The 21,746-nt window shown below is 38.2% G+C and overlaps 1 protein-coding gene across 1 annotated transcript; it reads right to left on the bottom strand.

Moving 5' to 3' along the window:
- Window positions 1–1,523: 1,523 nt before the first annotated feature.
- LOC103695528 (proteasome subunit beta type-2-B) lies at window positions 1,524–18,307 on the bottom strand. The gene is made up of 3 exons (XM_008776888.4): window positions 18,028–18,307; window positions 17,806–17,929; window positions 1,524–2,024 (listed from the first exon to the last, which is right to left on the bottom strand). The coding sequence occupies exons 1-3, from the start codon at window positions 18,183–18,185 to the stop codon at window positions 1,692–1,694; spliced, it is 615 nt and encodes a 204-aa protein (XP_008775110.2). The 5' UTR covers window positions 18,186–18,307; the 3' UTR covers window positions 1,524–1,691.
- Window positions 18,308–21,746: the final 3,439 nt, after the last annotated feature.

Raw genomic sequence — 21,746 nt, 5'->3', positions numbered from 1 at the left:
CAAACAGATGAATAGTTTTGACTTCTAATGGTTTAACTACCATTAGTGGAAAGATGACTGTCAAGGAGCCTAAAAATAAAACAAAAGGAAAAAAATGAATGATATTTTTGACATCTAGAAGAGATGGTTACTTGGCATACATTCATGTTCCCTTCAGATTTTGTCTGCAATGGACTATGGCAATAATCTTAGGCTCTTAGCCAATAAGCCTGTCTTCTTATTAAGATAGGTTTCAGCTGCTATCCCCATTGATTTCCCAAAACGTTTAGTCTCGGACTCTGTTGCTATAGAGGTCCCCGCCTTCTTCTTGATCCTAAAAATGTAAATGTAAATTCCTCCTCTCAAAAAGCTTCTTTGGATCTTCCTCGCACTTGCTCAAGATATTTCTGAAGTATTCCATCATTTTGTTTTTTAAGTTGATCATAGGAATTTTATGTGCTCGATCTCTATCATCCAGCATAATGAACCTTAGAACATTGCAGGTCCTGTTATGGACCTACAAATACATTAAAAAAAAAAAAGCATGCACGGATCCCAACACGTCAAGACCATATTTCACCATTTACTTTAGTTCAAATTCTTTACAAAACTTCATCAACCTGAAGAAAATCCTCATTAACTGATTCCATGCATTTTTAGTTCGGTATGGCCTGTAATCTAGGTTAGCCTCTCTTCTAATTAGTTCGGTGAAGCATCGTCTGAAGACTCGTGTTGCCAAAGTATTCAAACACATACATGTTAACCATGGTCGCCATATATGACTAAAGTGAAGTGCAATAGTTCTGTCAGCTATCTTTTGCTCATCTTGCAAGTAAGGTTCACTTTGGATATGCCTTTTAACTCCTGATTTAAAAGTAAAACATAAATGTAAACCAATGAAGGATGAGAAACAAAGATCCAGTTGACAAGGCACCAATTAACCAGCAAGAATTTGTTAAAACTAGTCAGATAATTTGGCTTTAGATGGAAAATAGTGAGTTAGGATTGACTGTTGAAACCAACATCAGTACACGGCACAAAGCCACACTAGTGCTTGGTGCAGGCACTAATGCAAGACTGACCTGAAACGTAACAGAAACTTGTGGCTGCCACAATGAATAAAACAGTTTACTTTTCAAAGTAACAAGGTTTACACAAATAATTTATGATTTCTATACATTCATCTTAACTTTTGTAGGATAACCAACCATAGCCGTTAACTTAAATTCAAGACCTCAGGGACTATAACATGTTACTTCATATTTTATGGAGTTCATATCTAGCTCAGCTTAACTAGTGGACTCTAAAGGTATTCCTTTATTTTGTCAAAAGCTTTCTGGCGGGCTTCATCCCATTTTCCTGGGTCATTTTTCTTTAGAAGCTTGTGTATAGGCTCGCAAGTGGAGGTTAATTGAAGCTAAAAGCGATAATGGTTCAACATCAGGGCAACTCTGGAAACAGAACCTGAAGATGCTTCAATGCCAAATATCTTTGATCAAGACAAACATGTTGCAAAATCAGGAAAATTTGTTTGACAAAGGAAATTCAGTAAAGAAAAGTGAAAGATCACTAGTGAAGGAACATATTGTCATAATAAAGTGCATCTAAATCATATTCCAACCACAGTTCATCACAGAATCAATCCAAGAGGCTCAGTTCATCACAGAATCAATCCATGAGGCTCTTTCGAGAGGAAAAAGAAACATACAACTTTAAGCTGCAGCAACTCCAGCATCTTTAATAGATTCACGCCACCCATACTCCCTTGCTCCATCCTTGTCAACAATCTTGATCACAAAGTTTGGTGGGGCAACAACCAGTCTAGATCGGATTTCCATTATGCACTTGTCTACCAAATCAATTGCTTCTTCTAATGACATCCCGCTGCGATAGTGTCGGTCCATCATTGATAAGGAAAAGTAGGATCCATAACCAAATGCACCCTTTTCAATTTTGTGCAGAGTTGCAATGTAGTCGATGTAGTAAAGAGATGGACCAATATCCTTGTCATAACCAGCCAGTAGAATGCTCACAAAATATGGATTCTGGGAAACCAAAAATGCAAAAGGTTTACCACATTGGCATGCTCATATAATAGCTTAAAAATAAAAGTTACTTTATATCAACCAATTTAGGCATACAGGATCTTTTTTTTGCTTCACTCAAACAGAACTTTGTTAGACCACGTTAATGGTCCTGGGCTGTCACCCCGTTAGTGGTCAGCTACTCCCAGGGTTCCTGATTGGGTATTGAGAGACTTGTGCAGACTGGACAACCAGGCCTTCAGCTGTCATATATCAAAACAAAGATACCAGCAACTGCATGCCTAATGTGATCTGGGCTGTAGCATTTGTCCTGTTACCAACTCTTGCCCTTTTTCTATCAAATAGGTGGATCGAATTCATGTTGGTTAACATTTATAAAATGCCATAAACAACTGATACTGATACCATGATTTACACCAGTGGTGACAAAATATTATGACAAAGTTTCATACTAAGAATGGTATTATAATACTGATACCAGACCAAACAGGAGAAAAAGATGACGTTTCTAATAAACAAGTACAAATATCGGTACCAATATCATACTTTTAGTATGTTGAATTGTTGATGCTAATGTAAGTGGCATAACTAGTGCTAATGGTGATGCTTTATCACAACTAAAGCTAACAAATATGATAACACATTGAAACTAATCTGATGCCGATAAAAAATAACAATAATGGCACCGACAATGGAAAAGTTACTAATTTCCCATGTTACCTCATATCAAGCAACTATGCCATAGAAACCACACCATACTAAATCCAAGTAGTGGTAACACAAATAATAACACTAAGCTGAATGCCTTTGCAGAAAAGGCTTTGATAGTGAGTAGTGAGTATAAACTCAAACTGCTAATCTATAAGAGAAGAAAAGTCTTTGAAGGGTTCCATGGTGTCACAAATACCTAGAAGTTGTGAAACCATTAGCATATGACAACAGGTAGGGTACCATCATGAGAGAGATCAAAGCTCCAAGGATAAATGCAAGGTAGTTCAGATCTGCATAAATTACCATCGATAGTTTTCTTACATAAATTTCATTTTTATTAAAAACCTATTTGTTGCTACATTCAGCATACCTATGTTATCCGATCTACCCATGCCAACCAAGAAGCATTGACGCAGTGGTTGGAAAGTGAAAAGACACCCAACTTTGCATACAATGAAACAATATAAAAGGCAAGCTACTTCAGCAAAAGGACAGAAGAAAAACATCCTGATCATGATGCATGCACCATCAAGATGTGTATAATAACACAAATGTCGTAAGTTACCTCACAACTCATACTCTAGAAACTCATGACTCATGACTTTGAACAAAACTGTATTTTTAAACCAAATCAATACAAGTCACTTGGCTGGATCTTCTAATGGATCCAGACAAACATAAAGTTTTGTAGATAGACACAGGATCCGCCATTTAAACAGCAACTCAAACATATCATCTTTCATCCACGTTATTAAATCAGTCAGGACTTCATTTTTATTTTTGTGCAATGCCATAGAAGCACATAAGCTATGTGAGCAACAGATTCAGAGACCATGCATGAATTTCTTTGTATCTTAAAGATACCATGGTCCATCTCATAGGAACTTTCAAATTCTTCGGTGTCAAATGTCACCTTGAGTTTTATATGTACCCATTATTGATAAGATACCATTGAACTTATGCCCTTTTTTTCTCAGAATGCTTTTACTCCTTGACCAAGACAACTGAGACAAGGTTTGACAGTCATGGGTTGTACTTATATCTTTAGAATGCTTTTACTCGCATTAACTTTTCAAACTATATATCTATATATAATAGTCAAAGCAAACAAACACTAGCACCAAAACTACTGGACATACGAAGGCTGATTCCTTAATACCAACAAAGAACTCATTCTTCTTTTCAGCAAATTATTTACAGCACATGACATGATGCTCAGACTTAAGAATTATGCCAACAAATCTTCTGTTGTCATATTTCTAATAAAAGAAATGTTAGGTTATTTTCTCTGCTCTTCTCTTAATTACAGATTTATAATCAGGAATCATGCTCAGGGCAAATGCTTAGACCCAACTCTGCAGAATAAATACTCATCTTTAGGAGCATAGCCTCACATGAAACAAGTTTTCCAACCAGGAAAATCTGGACAAGAATGAACGCAAGTTCAATAGAACTGAAAAATGAAAACGAGATGCCAACACAATCGTTGAACTCATGATATATTTGGTATTTTAGCTTTCATGCTATATTCTGACTTTAGACACACAGAGCGAAGATTCATGGCATTGCAGCATTGGAGATGAAAGATGATAGATGCATCCTTCCATCACAGTACAGTCACCTGTTTTAGGGGATATTCTTTGGCAGACATCACATGTATGTGACAGGCATATCATAAAACATCTGGAAGGCTTCATTCCTACTACCAATATCTACTGATTCCATGAACTCTCACATGTGCAAAGTATTGTAAGCCTCTCATGCAGTGCGCATGTAAGTATATGAGTGAGGAAAGAGCATGGAACAATTTTATGTGTCACAAATCTCATTCCATCGGTATCAACCAACACAACCGATATGGAGACTTCCTTATATGAAGACTGAACTGGTTGGACACATATTATGAACTTAATATTATCCAAATCAAATTTACTACATGTAAAACAGTTAATGGTTCAGTAACAAGATACTCACAGTTTATGCCACTGGGGTAATAAAAATTAAAAACTAATCGCAACTATAGATAAGACCCTAACCAGACCCCTTTTTCCTATAAAATGATACAAGGCATGTGCTGATATTAGTTCATAGCCACAAATGTTGTCATGCATCTTTTGTGTTAAGTCAAACAAAAATGTACAAGCATAACTAAAAAAAGAAGTATGTTGTGCACAAAAAAGAAAAGAAAAGAAAAGAGAGAAGAAAGAAAGGACTTAAAATGGATTAGATGGAAGTACAGGAAGTAACTTACAACAGCTTGCGCTCACGCAGTGAGCAGCTAATTGAGAGTATTTTTGGTTCTTAAACAGCATCAAGTGCCGTCAAAAACATAACTTTTTTTTTTCATGATCTTTATGTACTAAGGAGAGAGAGTCTTGTTTGGTAATCGTATTACACGATGAGGATGATAGGCTCAGCCACAAAAATATGTATGAGAAATAGAAGAATTTATGAAAATTAGTTATAACCATAATACTTCATGACACATGGTCTGAAAGGACTTTCTCTTAATACAAAGAGATGCAAGCCTTAATCGGCCATGGCTTAAGCTACACGGATTTTCCATTTCATATAAGAGAAGCAAATTCACAAAGAAGGTGATGCAACTAATGCAGCAAAGCTTCATCTACTTTATCATCTGTGGTATCTAGAATGGCATCATTTGCATATGGGGGATGGCAAGAATGCATATGGAGCAGAAAGAGATGACTTTACACCCATGGCCAAATTCAACGGCAAAGGTCATGATATAAAAATTTAGACCATTGGATACAATCTACAAGGCCTAAGGTGCCTATAAACAAAAAATTATATGTATTGAAGGCTCCTTGCCTATGCATCAAGTCAACCAAATCAATAGTGTTTAAAGGAACAATCTAATGTTTTGATTATGGAATGACTTGATGCATAGACAAGGGTCTCCCAAGACACAGGCAAGGAATCTATAACCCATCCAGTCAATGTCTCTACTACATCGAGGTCAAAGGGAATGCATGCAAGAAAAGAAAACTAAACACCCTTCCAAGGTCTTAGCAAGTTCCACTAACTTTGAATATAATATTTATATCAAAATTATAATGGTAGTACTAGGTTGAAAGCGAATCAGTTTTATGTTAGTTGTAATGGTTTCATGATGAACTTGAAAATTATTTTCAATGAAATTGTTCAGTTGCATTATTTGAACATGCAGTATCCACAAGTGATCCTTCAATCAAACATTCTGGATTGTTGTTTTAATTAATAGCGGGCTTAGTAAGAAAAACAAAAGGAGTTTATCAGGAATTCCAACTTTAAAGGCCACATTTTTACTAATGAATAGTTTGAACTGATTGGAAAAATCTACAATTCTATTTTGAGATATTAGTGTTTAAATGAAATTGCAAGTGAATCATGCATGCTGACTCTTATTTTTGTGATATAAACTTTGACGACCAGACTTGCATTCACAGTAAATTTAAGTAACTAGAGAACTACCACAACAAGGATTTGCATCATATTCTTCTTATTGAACTCTCACAATCCATCTAAAGGAATATCATTCATATCAGTCAATTAAATTAAGTTCACAGGCAAAAATTAAATTTCCCTTTGGATTTTTTTGCAAAAGATCTCAGTTATAGTCGAGGGATAAAAAAATGGGAAAATTTATATTCATCTGTAGTAAGCAAGCAACTCTAGAAACTACATCTTCTTAAATGCCAGCTTGCATTTACCGCATTGGACATCAATGCTGTGATACGCCCCGTGCGATTCGACATTCGCAGCAGAATTCGCACGGGACGTCGTTCATCGCATGAACGCACCTCAGATCGTAGAATACAAAAATTTTTCTGGATCCAAATCCAGAAAATCTTTGAACTCATTAGGGAGGAAAGATTAGGATCCGAAGAGGGTTGATTAAGATTTATAAAACTGAAACAAAAATCAGAAGTTATAGATTTGAAGATCTTATCTTCAAAAATTCTGCAGGTGTAGAACACCACAGCGTGATGATCTTTCTAGGTTTCTGGTTAAGCCGCACATGTGTCCGGCCTCTATAGGTATCCACACGAGGATCTAATCATCTGAGATAGGATCTTACCGGAGTGCTAGCTCCTTGCAAAGACCTCTCATGACTATTCATAATATTGGAAGATAAAAATCTGCTGCATACCTCTTTGAAGAAGAACGCTTTCTTCTTCAACCTTGCTCGCAATTAAGGGAGAGATGGAGGTAGCTTTAATCGTGGATCTTCCTTGATTTGATGCCGTGGAAGAAGAGGATGCAGAGGACCCTCTTACTGTCGTGGGAAGAAGGAAGAAGGGGGCTTGGCGTGAGGAAGAACTCCTTCTTCCTTGCTGCCGTGTGGAGTGCTCTTCCCTTGCTTCTTCTTCTTTTCTTTCCAACGCCTTGGAGGAAGAAAAAGGGCCTTCACCTTGCTGCCATGAGAGAGGAGAAGGTCTCCTCTTGCTGCCGTGGAGGAGAGGAAGAGGGTGGAGGTGTGGGGAGGAATTTCATAAAGAAGGCTCTCACACGCCTCCTATTTATAGATGAGGGCCCTAGGATTTTCCAATTTCTAATCACATTAGGACTTGATTAATCTCCAATTCTTAATCACATTAGGACTTGATTAATCCCCAATTCCTAATCACATTAGGACTTAAGCTAACTCCTAATCACATTAGGAGAATTAATTGGGGTGCCATGCATCCTACGACGCCATATGGACTTTAAAATCCGCATAGTGTGAACACGACTTAAATCATATTCATCCTACGTTGACATGTGGACTTTAAAATCCGCATATGACTTATGGCATTTAATTTAATCCTTGATCTAATCAAGGTTGACCCCAATCATGAATCCAAATCAATTTGGATCGAAACCCAATTTGATTTGGCTCATTAAATCAACCCACTTACAATCCAATTGCAATCAATTTTACTTAATTCTTCTTCCATTAACTCACTAACACTTAATGGGTTAATTCAATCACTAATCATATTGATGATTGACTTCTATTGTGATTCCAAATCACAATTATGATAGTCTGACTAATTAAATCCTCTATGTGTGTGATCCTGTAGGTTCTATTCTGACTGGTAGTGAGACATATTGAGATCTCCATCTCAATATCACTGAAACTCCTTTCAGTGGACTAAAACAATTTCAGTTCTACTCTTAGGGTTCACTGATCACCAAGTGAATGCCTTCGAGTCTCACAATCCACTAGTGACACCTAGCAGTATGTGATGGCAACCAAGTAGAATGGAATATCTAAACCTCTCGGTGCAGTTAGCGTATGATACAGTCCCTCTATCATGGATTCCGACATAACGAAGGTTATGGATAACTCGTCAAACCCCATCGTCTGTCTTATGTCTAATTTATTCGACTTCCGGTTCGAGATATGAAAAACTTTTTTTCAAAATACTTGGCCAGAAATTTATCAAACTCAGTCTCATAAATCACATAAGATCACTCCTAATCTATCAAGGTCGATAGATCCCATCTAGATGCAACCCTATTCCAAAATGAACCTACTGCAGCCAATCCGCACTACAAGGATCCGGAATGGCTAGGGCCTAAGTTCACATGCTCGTCAAACTACAGCAACCCCACAGTGAATAGCTGAGGCATCGCAGGTCAAAGGACCAGTCATACAACTACAACATAAGTAGTCACTGACGAGTGGATAGACATCCATGTGACTATTTTCTTTGGTTACATTCAATATCTTGTTCTCTAATAAGTACTTGCATAATCACTCCAGTGTCTCTACACTATGGACTCAAGACTCATCCATCTGACTAAGTGATCTGTGCATTAATCTCATCGGATCGATCATCGTCCCTCGTGATGGATCCATTGATCAGAAGCATTTGAAAATTAATATCTAATGACACATACCTCAAATTCTCAACTTCTTGAGCATATGTGTTATCATCTATCAATTTCTTGGATGATTTATGAACACATACAAACATGAATCAAAAATAAATTGCCCAATCTTATTTATTAATAAGTGTCAAATTACAAATTTATGCCCCCAGATTACAAATATGCGTCAGCAACATTGGCTTCTAGGACATACTTCTAACAATCAACATCCAAGAAAACAACATAATAACTCCACTACTTCCTTGTCAAGAATCTTTTGTTTCCATATCATCCAATAAATAATATTTTCTCCATTGCTTAAGGAGAAGCAGCAATAACTTCTTCCCCCTGTCATAATCTAACACCACCTTGTTTTCACACAAGAAGAGAGAGAGAGAAAATCTCAACCCAATTGGAACAGGATTCTTCCGAATCTAAAGAATAGTTTTTCTAAAATAAAGGAAAAGCCATTCTAAACTCTCCCTCCCCTGTTCATTTGTCTCTTCCATCTCCCTTTCCCAATGCTCCTCTTCCTTAGCTTCTCCTCATCACCGTCATCACGACCTTGATCCCACCCACTTGGGTTGTGTCCTTGCATTCCAACCACCTCCCCTGCTTCTATGTTTTCTTCATCTACCCCCACCTAGAACCCCTTTTCTTCATCCTTTTCTTCCTCATCAGCATCTCCTCAGCCTTTCTTTGTGCAAAGGAAGTGCTCCAAAGGAAGAAAAAGAAAAACCAGAACCGCAAGGTTGTTTTCATTTTGAGATTTGTGGTGCCATCTACATTGAGTCTAGACTCCTAACCTCCTTGTCTAGGATTATGTCCTTGAAGTTAACTGCTATCTGATGCATTGAATCTGAATTCACTAATTTGAGGCACTTGAATAAACAAGGAATAGGCTGTTGACTACACCAAACTGCTCTTCTGGTTATGATCTCCCAGTGATGTTACAAGAGCCTTCATTCTATTGATTTCTTATAAGCTTTTCTTAATTTATGTTTTGGGACTTCATAGATCTTGTATTTAGCCGCTTTCAACTTCCTACTAGGTGAATTTGAGACTTTACATGATTTTTGTTTTTGGCTCTTTTTCAAGGTCAACGAAAACAAAGAATAGTGAAGAGAAGATTAGAAAAATGAACTGTAGCACTAAGAGGATTAAGATATGGTCCTTCGCAGGTTTAGAAATCTCATCTCGATTGGACCATGAAGCTGATTTTCATTTTTTCCCAATCTGAAAGCTGCACAAGTGTTGCTTTATGTGCGGAGGACATGGTTATCACAATCGCAATATATTGCAACCTAAATGGCTTCCTTGCTTAGGAAGCGAATATGACAAACAAGTGATGCTACCATTTTCATTGAGCAATGGTCTGGTTGTTTACATTACTGCTACTACTAGACTTGATGAGTAAGTGCTGGAGTGAAAGTAATTAGTGTGATAACCATTGAAGGAAAATGAGTTCAAGCAGTTTACAAATATTACATTCATGTAATTAGGGGAACAAGCGGTCTCTAGTAAGAATAGGAAGGTGTTGGAGGTACAAGATAAGCATAAAGGAGAGAGGTGACTGGAATCCATTTTTCCCAAATATAAGGGTGTGAGCATTTCTACAAGTGTACAAGAATGTTACCACCAATGAGGAAAACAATCAAAAGAGTTCAATACAATGTAACATAGACCTATATAAAATAATTTTGGCTAAAAATATTAAAGCATTTAGAAAAGATTAGATCAATGAAAATTATCAAAGATTATAAAATAAGATGCAGCTCAGCCATTAGATCTATGATCTAATGGTTTTAAAGTTATTCACTAGTCAACGTTATAGCCCTTGAAAGCAGGATTAATGGGATAGTGTGGGGTGGGACAGAAGAAAGGTAAGAAACCTGGAGCTGCCAATCCTCTGTCTGTCATGTTTCTCATTCTCCATTTCTCTGCTACCTAAGAATGTTCAAGGACAAGAAACGATGGTGCTCAAGAGAAAGCTCGAGCCCATAGCCCCTATACTCATGACCTTCTCCAGTAGTCTAAATCTATCTCCATGTATGGCCTCTCAGATTCAATATGAGATTCGATGATATAGCTTCTTTGTTCTGTTTGAAAGTCATCTACTGCTCATTTTTATTTCTCAAATTTTGATAAGCAAAAGTCTTCAATGGCTCTTGTTGCACTCAGTCACAATCCCCTTAAAGAGCTTATGATAAGCAGCATGGCTCTCTCTTGAAGATGAGAATGGAAGCACCCCATTTTCTATTCTCTACTCTATCCTTATCTCCTTTTCTCGAATGCTTACTCCATCTTGACCCTATTCGACCTGTTTTTCATCCATCCAGTTCTCCTTCCTCCTCTTTGGAACCCCAAGGAAATAGAATCTCATGATGAAACTTTTCTGAACAAAGCTTATAACTGAGCCTAATTAAGCGAAGCACAAGTCAGATCAAAATTAAATGCACTGAGACTGAGCCTGGCCTTGTCAACTCAAGATCAAGAAAAGCTTGAGCTAAACATATATATTTTGGAGCTAAGCTCAAACTAGCTTCAGCTTGCTTGTGTTTGACTTATTCACACACCTATATATAATGTTACGTCTGAAAACTTATTGAAGAACAATTTTAAAACCCAACCCCAGAAAGAAACAAAAACTAGAGAGCTTGACCATCTCAAGTGCATATTATCATTCCATCCATGTCTATAACATCAAAACTCTCCATAATTAAGGAGCCCAAAATCGCTCCCAAACCATCAACTCAACAAATTGAATACCACCATCAAAAGGACTACCTAAAAAATGAGTGGGAGGGGGCTCCAAAATCCCAAATCTATTAGGGCTCGTTTGGTTCGCGGAAAAAGAAGGGGGGAAAATGTGGTCAACGGAAAAGTAATAAAATGCCTCTTGTTTGGTTGGAGTTTTCAAAGGAGAGAGATGGAAAAGTTCTTTTCCCGGGGGAATGTATTTCCCACGTTTTATGGGAAAGTCTAATTCCCACGTTTTATGGGAAAGTCTAATTCCCACGTTTTATGGGAAAGTCTTTCCCATGAGGAACATGGGAAAGCTACTTTCCCATGAGGCAAGAATCAAAATATTTTTTTTTCTCCAAAAAGCCCCTAAGCTATGACCGACCATCGCGATCCCTCTCCTCAAACCCTCCTCCATCGTAAAAGCCTGCTCATCTTCCTCTTTCCCACTTCGCTCTCTCGATCTCGTGGGTGTTAGCTCCGACGAAAACCTTCGGAAGAATTCGAGTTCTACCAGTCTCCTCTCGAATCCAAAGAGGTAAGCATAATTTCCTTTCAACTTTTTTTTCATGCAATCTATTTTTCATGATAGTTGGGTTTCATCTCTCCGATTCGATGTTTTCCTCCCGATTTCGGAGTATTCTACAGATTTATGGTCGTAGGTTGATAAAGATTTCCCCTCTTTTTTGTTTTGTGGAATTCCTGGTTTATGGTCGTAGGGATTTTCTTTCTCGTTTTGGAAGGTTCTGGGAGGGTTTCTTGCTTTGTTTTTTGTCTAACCGTGACCAAAAGGAAGCAAAGGCCGGGAGGATTTCTTGCCCTGTTTTTTGTCTAACTGTGACCAAAATGAAGCAAAGGCTGGGAGGGTTTCTTGCCCTGCCTTGTTTTTTGTCTAACCGTGACAAAAGGAAGCAAAGGCCGGGAGGGTTTCTTGCCCTGTTTTTTGTCTAACCATGACCAAAAGGAAGCAAAGGCCCCATATAAAAAGGGAACGGGAGCTGGATACGAGTCTTCCCTCTTGATGGAAGGGACGTGGAGAGTTTCCTGGCCTTATTAGAGTCCTTGGGAAGTTGGGGACAGTAGTTCTGTTTAGGGTGGAGAGAAAGAGAGAGGAGTCCTTTGGTTGGCTTGATACATGTCTGAAGCCACTCTTATCTTTCATCCCTTCTCTTTTTTGGTTCTGGTCTTGGTTTTCCTTCCCTCACCTTACTCCTGATCCAGCTGGGCCATCAGGAAGAAAGATAGGGGGATTGGAGATGGACTTCTTGGAGGGTGGAGATTCTTTTAATTTTCTCCTCTCGGTCTCTTCTCCCCTCCTGGCTGGTAGAGAGAGAAAAGGAGGGAGTTTGGAGATTGAATGGCTGCTGTGCTGTGATGTTGCAGTTGCCGCTTGGGTACTCACTTGAAGGGGATGGTGGGATGGGACAAATTCTTTTTATTATAGAGAGGTCCCTTTCTGAACAAATTCTTTCCTTTACCTTGGCCATAAAGTGCCATGGGATTACCTTTTCCTATTCTGCTCTTGCTTGACATTGTAAACAGTACTACCAAGCACTATCTCAGTTATTTAATCAGTATCATTGGCCCTTCCTTTAGCGTAAAGGAAACTTTTTTGGTCTATGCATTCCTTTATTTTGATCGGTCAAAACCAACATATTTATAGATGATTTAATTATTTGTTGTAATACTTTTTGCTTGCTTATGGCAGTTATGGCTCGTTTATTTGTTTCTAAAAAGAAGAAGATGGCAAGTACCATTTTGGTAATATACACAGAGATGATGTTGATGATGATGTCAATGATGGCCAAGATTCTTGAAACTTTAGCACGAGTAAATGTTAGGATTCCTAGGGAAATGGTGTATGTTTTTGATAGAACACTTGATGAGAGGGTGATGAATAGAATAGCTAATCTTAGGCTTATGATAATGGAGAGTGATCAAATTTGTATTGATCAACTTAGAATGGATAGGAGGGCATTTTGGAAGCTTTGTGAAATGCTTAAATCGATTAGCAAATTGGAGGGGAATAGAAATGTTCAAGTGGAAGAGATGGTTGCAATATTCCTTCACACCCTAGGCCATTACTCAAAAAATAAAGTTATGCAATTGTACTTTCGTAGATCGGGTGAGACAGTAAGTAGGCATTTTAATGTTGTCTTGAATGCTATCTTGAGGCTACATAGACACTTGCTAAAGAATCCTGAGCCTGTCACAGAAAGATCAATAGATGAGAAATGGATGTGGTTTCCGGTGAGTTAATATTACATTTCACATTTTTAAAGACCATATTTTGGCCTATTAAATTGTTAAAAGTACTGATTATTATATTCATACTTGCATTGTAGAATTGTCTAGTGCATTGGATGGTACCCATATTAAAGTGCCGGTCTCGGAGAAGGACAAACCTAGATATCAGTCGAGAAAGAATGAGATTTCTACAAATGTACTTGGCGTTTGCTCACAAGATATGCAGTTTATTTACGTGCTACCTGGATGGGAGGGGTCAGCACATGATAATAGAGTCCTTAGGGATGCCATTTCTCGTAGAAATTGATTAAAAGTTCCGCAATGTAATTTTAAGTCTAATATTACAGCTATTTTTTACTTACATGAGTAGGATAGCTATTTTTTTTCTGATTTCACTTTTTTTGTATGTTTTTGAATGAGTAGGCTATTACTACCTATGCGATGCTGGGTACACAAATTCTGAAGGTTTCTTAACTCCATTTAGAGGTCAAAGATATCACCTCAATGAGTGGAGACATGGTCATCAACCCACTACACCAGAGGAGCTCTATAACATGAGGCACTCAAAAGCTAGGAATATAATTGAGAGATGTTTTGGCCTATTAAAGATGCGATGGGCAATCCTTAGGAGCAATACTTGGTACCCTATTAAGACAATGTGTAGGATCATTTATGTATGTTGTTTGCTGCACAACTACATTAGAAAAGAGATGTCTGTAGATCCTATTGAGGCTTTGTACAATGAGGAGTGCTCTCATGGCAATTTTCCACAGGAGCAGGGTGGTTATATTGAGTATATTGAGTCATCTGCATCTTGGAATGCATTCAGGGCTAATCTTGCTGCCGAAATGTTTGAAGAGTGGCAGCATAATAGAATTTGAGAAAAAATTGTGATCTTTGTTGTGTTTAATATTTGGGGCTCTTAACATTTGTATGAACATTATGTGTTATGCTGTAATCCTTGTTTAATATTTTCCTTGCTATGTTATAATCTTGTGTTATGTCAAATTCTTACTTAACAGTTCCCTTGTATCCATTCATTTAGATAATGCAAATGTAAGATCATATCGTGAGATTGTGAATGTATAACTATTATACATTGTAGATTGTGAATGTATATCTTTAATATATGAGATTGTGAATGTAGATATGAGCACCTCAATAGCTAGAGAAGCATCAACAGGAAACAAGAGAACAAAGTGCAACAGAAAATGGAGTTATGTGGAGGATGCAAAGCTTGTTGAGGCATTGGTTGAGTTGGTAACCCGAGGAGGTTGGAGGGGCGATAATGGGACTTTTAGGAGTGGGTATTTGCAGCAATTGGTTGTGGACTAATAGAAGAGAAGCTTCCTGGGTGTGGACTGAAAGCAACACCACATATCGAGTCTCAGGTCAAGCTCTTGAAGAAACAACACAATGCTATTGCAGAGATGTTGGAACCTAACTGCAGTGGATTTGGGTGGGATGACATCAACAAGTGTGTGACCTGTGAGAAGGATACTTTCAAGGAATGGGTTAAGGTAAATTGGCATTATAAATTTGTTTATTTTTTCTATGAATACCTTTCATACATGTTGTGTTACTTTTTTTCGTTTTTTTTTAATGCAGAGTTACCCAAATGCTTAAGGTATGAGGAACAAGCCTTTTCCTCATTTTGACGACTTGACTAATATCTTTGGAAGGGATCGTGCTACCGGAATGGGAGCTGAAGCACCTGTAGATGCTGTTGAAGAAATAGAGATGGAGGAGCAACAGTATCCGTACACATCACCAGCTATCAATGAGAGCCAAGAAGCAAATAGCAATTTTGTTGGTCAGAATGTCAATATGAATACTCCCTAGACAGCTACTAATACTGAAGTTGCAGGTCCAAGTAGGCCAACCAGAGCTAAGAAAGCTAGGCATGAGGCCCTTGAGGTTGTGAGAGATCTTACATCTGAGATGACTAAGGTAGTAGGCATGATGGCAGCTGCTGGAGATCATATTGAGAAATTGGCTCAATGTTTTAAGCACGAGTCTGAGATTGCAGATAGAAAAATGACAGTGGTCTCTGAGGTGATGAAGGTGCAGGGTCTTTCTCAATCTGAGATTCTTAAGGTGGGCAGAAAAATTGCAATGGACCCACTGGAGACTGATTACTTTTTCAGTCTTCCAGATGACTATAGAAGGGCATATGTTTTAACTCTTTGCTCAGAGTTTCAAAGTGGGATGTAGCTAAGTTGGGTAGGGTTTGTGTATCTTTTAGGGATATTATGTATTGGGTAGCTTTTTGGTATAGGCCTTATTGATAACAATGGATGCAAACACTGCTTTTGGATCAACTACAAGTTTATGTTTTGCACTTTCTGTATGTTGTTTCTTGTTTCGTATATTGCTAGGTGCTTACTTGTATGAATTTGGATGGTTAGTTTAATGGATAACAATGGTTATTAATATCCTTCTCTTCATGAATTATTATTGATCACTATCATCATGATTTGGGTAGGTCAATGGACGTTTTGGGGAGAATATATGTGCTTGCAGCCAGCAACATATTTGACTTATAATGACTTGCTACCTTCAATGATGCAGCGAACCATAGTTGACATTCTTAACACATTAAGAATGGCTGTCAGGCCAAAGATTTAACTATGGTGGCTTCTAACATGAAGTGTGAAGATGCTTCATCCAGCATATGAGTATTCATGTGACCATGTTGAGATGACCAGAACCTCAGTTTTCAGAAATCATTCAACAGACTAGTATGTAATAAAGGATAAGTTATACTTTGTTCACAGAAATATCAACAAATGGTGAGGATAGCATATAGTTCTTCCTTTTCCTTCAAGAGAAAGAGAACGGCGAGATGCATCGCATTTTAAACTTCATTGGTAGCAAATAGTTTTCGCTAGAGTGAGACTTGAGGATTTCAGGTAGGCAATTTTGTTGTAATTACCAATCATAACTCGTGCTAGATCCAAATTTGATGTTGGCAAAGCTACTTGTCAAGGGACTAGAGTATCGCATTTTTATTTTTTCCTAAAAAAGTCCTTCAGCATTAAAGAGGCATTAAAGACCTAATTTTTATTAAGGGTATAATAGGAATTACACATAACTTTCCCAAGAAAGTGGATGGTCAACCAAATATAAGCGCTCTGGAAATCTGTCACTTTCCCATTGTCAACCAAACATGCCAAAAGTACTTTTCCAGGCATCCTCTTTCCAAGAATCTACTTTTCAGGAATCATATTCTTAGGAAAAAATACTTTCCGCAAACCAAACGAGCCCTTAGTCATAGCAAAACCTCATCACTTGTGACTATGAACAAAATAATTATGCCAAAATGATTAACCTTTTCTATATTTCACAATATCATGCCTTGAAAAATGATCAAAGTTTTTCTATTAGCCATAAAGATATTGTGAAGAAATAGAAGTTACTTTCCAATCCAATTGTTAAGCTGCGATACATGAACCATGATGTTTTCTATATGTCATCTCATTGCATCACCACTACACGGTGCACAGTCACAAGGAAATAAGAACATGCACAAGCTAAGAAACATTTGATGAATCAAAACCAAAAATCTCCACAATATGGCCCAGAAACCATGATTAAAAAAATAGAGAGTCTAGATCACAACTTTTCTCTAGCAAACTCTTTCTAACTATCCGATTCCATCAACAGGAGTTAGACAGGCATCCATTCAATTTTCATTATCTCACTTCATCCCATTAACAAGTCACCAGAGTTTGTCTTTAGTATTTTCAGTCTGCTAGTAAACACTTACTTTCAGAAAAAAAAACCCAACTATGTATCTCAAAAGTTGAGATCCTAAATGCACATCAACAGCAAAACCAAGCATTTTGATATCTAACAACATCAATTTCTCCTTTTCAATCATAAAATACATGAAATTAACCACGCTAATGTTCAATTAATTATGCGTCAGATAATTGCTTCCCAAAATATAATCATTTTTGTTTAACAACAAGTAGACTGCACAAAAGAGAAGCAAGCTTAAATTCATAACTTTGTCAGATATTCCTCCCAAATAATTTAAGTAATAACACTACCACGTCTACCGAAATCAAACCCTAGAATTCGAGCTTAACTACATACGACTACACTAAAGTCCCAGATAACCGACTCCCATCAAGAGAAGGACCCAAAACCCCAAATGTTCGACAGATTACAAAAGAAAGAAACCCTATAGAAAGGGGAAAGAGAGCGAGTGGCCTACCTTCCGGAGGGCGATGGCGAGCTCGCCACGGGTGAAGTTGGCGGTGGCGGCGGTCGTGAGTGGGATGCCGTTCCGGAACTGGTAGAGGTGGACGTTCTTCTGGATGTACTCCGTGAACTGCACCCTGCCATCCACCATCAGAGCCATCGATTGAGGAATGAACGGACAAGATCAAGTCAAACATGTCAGGGGAGGAAGGAAGGAAGGAACGAACGAACGAACCGGTCGCCGCCCTCGCCGGAGGCGCCGAGGAGCTTGTGGGAGTCGAGGATCATGACCTTGTCCTCGTTGGATTTGTGGACCAGGATCGAGTGGACGGCGGATGTGTCCGCCGCGATCAAGGCGAAGCCGTCGCCGACGAGCCCGAACACGCACTCCATCGCCGCAAGCCGAGCGGTGTGCGGAGAGATTTGCAGGGAAGAAAGACGAGGGCACCCAGGGACCCTTCGAATCCACTTGAGGAACGAGAACAAGCGAATCCAGCGGCCCGGCGGCCCAACCTAACGAGACGCATACCATGTGGGCCTTGGTGGGCCCCCTTGGGTTGCTACCGTTATTTGCTGCCGATTCCATGATTTTTTTTTTCATCAACTTATTTACACTAAGAAATACGCGCATGTGGATTCATCTAAATACTGATTATAATACAAGACGATCAAAATAGATAAAGCATATCTAATACATTTTTTTATAATATGCATATTCATAATATTATTTATTTTAAACATTTTAATTGATTTTCACCTAATAGTAAATATTGACCCAGCTATATTTTAGAGTTGTTCTTTTAATGAAGAAGTTCCATGAAAATTTTGTAAATATTTTGGTAATTTATTATCAAAGTTTGTATCTGGTTATTTGATATTTGGCCGCATCAATCTTTGGATCTGATGTTAGATCCTAGATATTGAGATCACGTTGGAGAGCAAAACCAGAGTTGTCTTCACTTGCATTAATCCTATTATTAGCTACCTATTTTTTGTTTTGGATCCTAAAAGAAGTCCTCATCTTTTTATTCAAGTTTAAGCTGTCCCATGTATCACGGCCACTAGGGCTGAAATTAAATTGAATACGGATCAAATATCACTATGTCAATATATCTATATATGTATTTATTTTATTTGGCGAATACAAATATAGATATAAATATTAGTTAGAAACAAAAAATTATACTTATATATTTGTTTAAAATGGATACATATGCAAATCAAATACCAGAAATATGGTTACAAATATAGATATAAGTCAAATAATTAAAATTTATAACCATAAAATCAAAGAAATTACTAAGTGCATGGTAAATCAAATTAATATAATTATTTATTTTTCAAAATTTTATAATTGTTATAAAATTAAATAGAATTAAATATTCGGATTTGGATGGAATATTTGTCTATTCATATCTATATCTATTTTTTATGAATATATATATATATATATGGATATTAATTGGACGTTCAAATTTTTATTTATATTATTATAAATTAGGATATGAAAATAAACTTAGATAAATATTATCTGTTCTATTTTTATCCCTACCAGCCATATCATATGAGAACGGATCGCCTAGATTCTTTTTTTTTTTTTGGTAAAAGCGGCAATTTATATAGCTCTAACGTAAGTACATCCTGCTAAATCATGAAAAAGTAAAGAGTAAAAGGAAGAGGGAATGTCTCCTGTAGATGTCTAGAGAAAATCTCCGAAATACTGGGCGATGAAGAAGGCGACCTAGTCTGTTGTCCTGTTCGCCTTTCGAAACACATGTACTGCTTGCAAGCCGCCCATCTTCTGAACCAGCCTTCGGATCTCTCTAATGAGAGGATAGCCATCACCATACCTATCCACACCTCAGATCCAGTCAATCACCATAGAATAATCCCCCTCGAGATACACTCACTCAGCTCCAAGGAACCTCCTCGCATATGACAATTCCTCCCATACAGCCCGAAGCTCTGCCCGTACAACAGTGAGCCCAGGCATGTGCCGACCCCCGGTTGCTACCAGCCTGCCAAAAGAATCTCTGATCACAAATCCGACACCTTCAGATACACCATCTACCGACATACTACTATCGAAGTTCACTTTGAGATGACCAAGAGGTGGGGGCACCCAAAAAATAAGGGCGAACCTAGGCACAACGACAGCAGAAAGAGTGCCTCAGATGTCTTTGGCCATCTCAGTAGAGAACAACACGGTAGCTGCGGTAACCTTCCCTGCCTGTAATATAGCTCTATCCACTACCAGCCTCGGAGACGACCTCCTATCCCTCAAATATGCCGGCATTTCTGATCAGCCAAATATGATAAGCCAAGTATGCTCTAAAGATCCCACCCTTCCAGAATCTGAAACTCCACATAGAAACTCTCAGCAAATGGATCAAATCCTATGCCGACTCCATTGTCTGGGGCAAGGGTGCAAGTGATCTACTCCATATTAATTTCTCTCATCTTGGGCATTGCAAAAAAACATGATCAATAGTCTCCTCAATCTCCGCACACACATCACAAAACTGGATGACCTACGCTTCTCGTTGAGCTAGCAAACTTCTAGTTGGTAGGCACCCACATGCCACCTTCCAGATGACGAGTGTCACACGCGGGTGAACCCGCATCCTCCAAATCCATCCTCCCTCAATCTGCCGAACTGACTTTCTACTGTACAAAGCATGAATATCCCTAGCTCATACCCGCCTCCAGCCTGATGGTATCCATACTAACCTGTCAGACTCCTCTCGGGCTTGTACCGGTAGAGCCAAAACCAACCCTAGATTCTTTCGTATCTACCCTCCGGCTCACCAGGTTTCTTTCTTAAAGATACTATCTTCCATATCTACGCCTGATTCCATTGATTGTGTTTACCCCTCCATTTGCTTTCGGCTAGATTTTGCAGCTATTTACCCTGTTCCCCTATCCAATCTGCCCATCTCAATGCTGGCTCTCTTCTCTCTCCCCCCTCCCTTCCCACCATCTTCTCCCTCATGCCATCTTCTCCTCTCTCTCTCTCTCTCCCTCTCTCTCCCTCCATCTTTTGCAGAAATTTTTGGTCCCAACTGTAACTACAAATTAAGGTTCAAAGAGACTGTTGAAATCTAGGAAAGATTTAGAGTACAGGATATTTTTCACTTTTCTAATCTGAAGCCAATGGAGCATTGGGAAGTTCAACTGCTGATCATGTCTATGCTTTAGAAAATCATGCACAAGATTATGCTGAAAATTGAGGAAAGAACAATGAATAAATTGTTTGCGTAAAAACCTAGACCAGGAAGGCAGGTCTGCAACAGAACAATTTAATAGAGAGAGAAAAAAATCAAACCTTCTATAATTCTCTACAAGGTAATGGGTGGAACTTTTGTTAGACTTACTTTCCAATATGATCTAAATTATCATAACTAGGATCTTCATAGAACTTTGTTTTTTTTTTTTAAAAAAAAAGGTTTTCCAATCATGATAAGACATTATTCCTAGTTACATATGCAAGGAGATGGAATAGTGTTAGTACTTAGATTATAATGGGAGGTCCAGTAACATATGGAGGTACAGGACCCCGGTCCGTCTCTATTCATGAAAAGTAGACACTAAATGGATGCTCATCAATCTCCTTATTCAAGTCCAAGAGTGAAAGAGAGAACACCTATACATCGATCACACGGTCTCTGGTAGGCCATGCTTCAGCTTCAACTCTGGTACAAGAGTGGGACAGCACAAATTAAGAAGAATTAGCCGGCGTCGGATCCATGATACAAGGTACATTCTCTTATCTATAACTTGTGATTTTGCATGGTTATTAGATCATCGATCCTGTGTATGTGAGTGATTACCCCTACTAATAGCAATTTTATCCTGAACTTTTTGTCAGTTTATTGGAAATTATTGATCAAACATTTTAATTGTTCTTACACACCAATCTCATGGTTTCATATCTCATAGTTCAATCTCTCCCAA

The sequence above is a fragment of the Phoenix dactylifera genome, chromosome 4 (assembly GCF_009389715.1).
Source record: "Phoenix dactylifera cultivar Barhee BC4 chromosome 4, palm_55x_up_171113_PBpolish2nd_filt_p, whole genome shotgun sequence".
NCBI lineage: Eukaryota > Viridiplantae > Streptophyta > Magnoliopsida > Arecales > Arecaceae > Phoenix > Phoenix dactylifera.
Note: the sequence above shows the minus strand (reverse complement) of the source record. Positions and strands in the feature narration are given on the sequence as shown.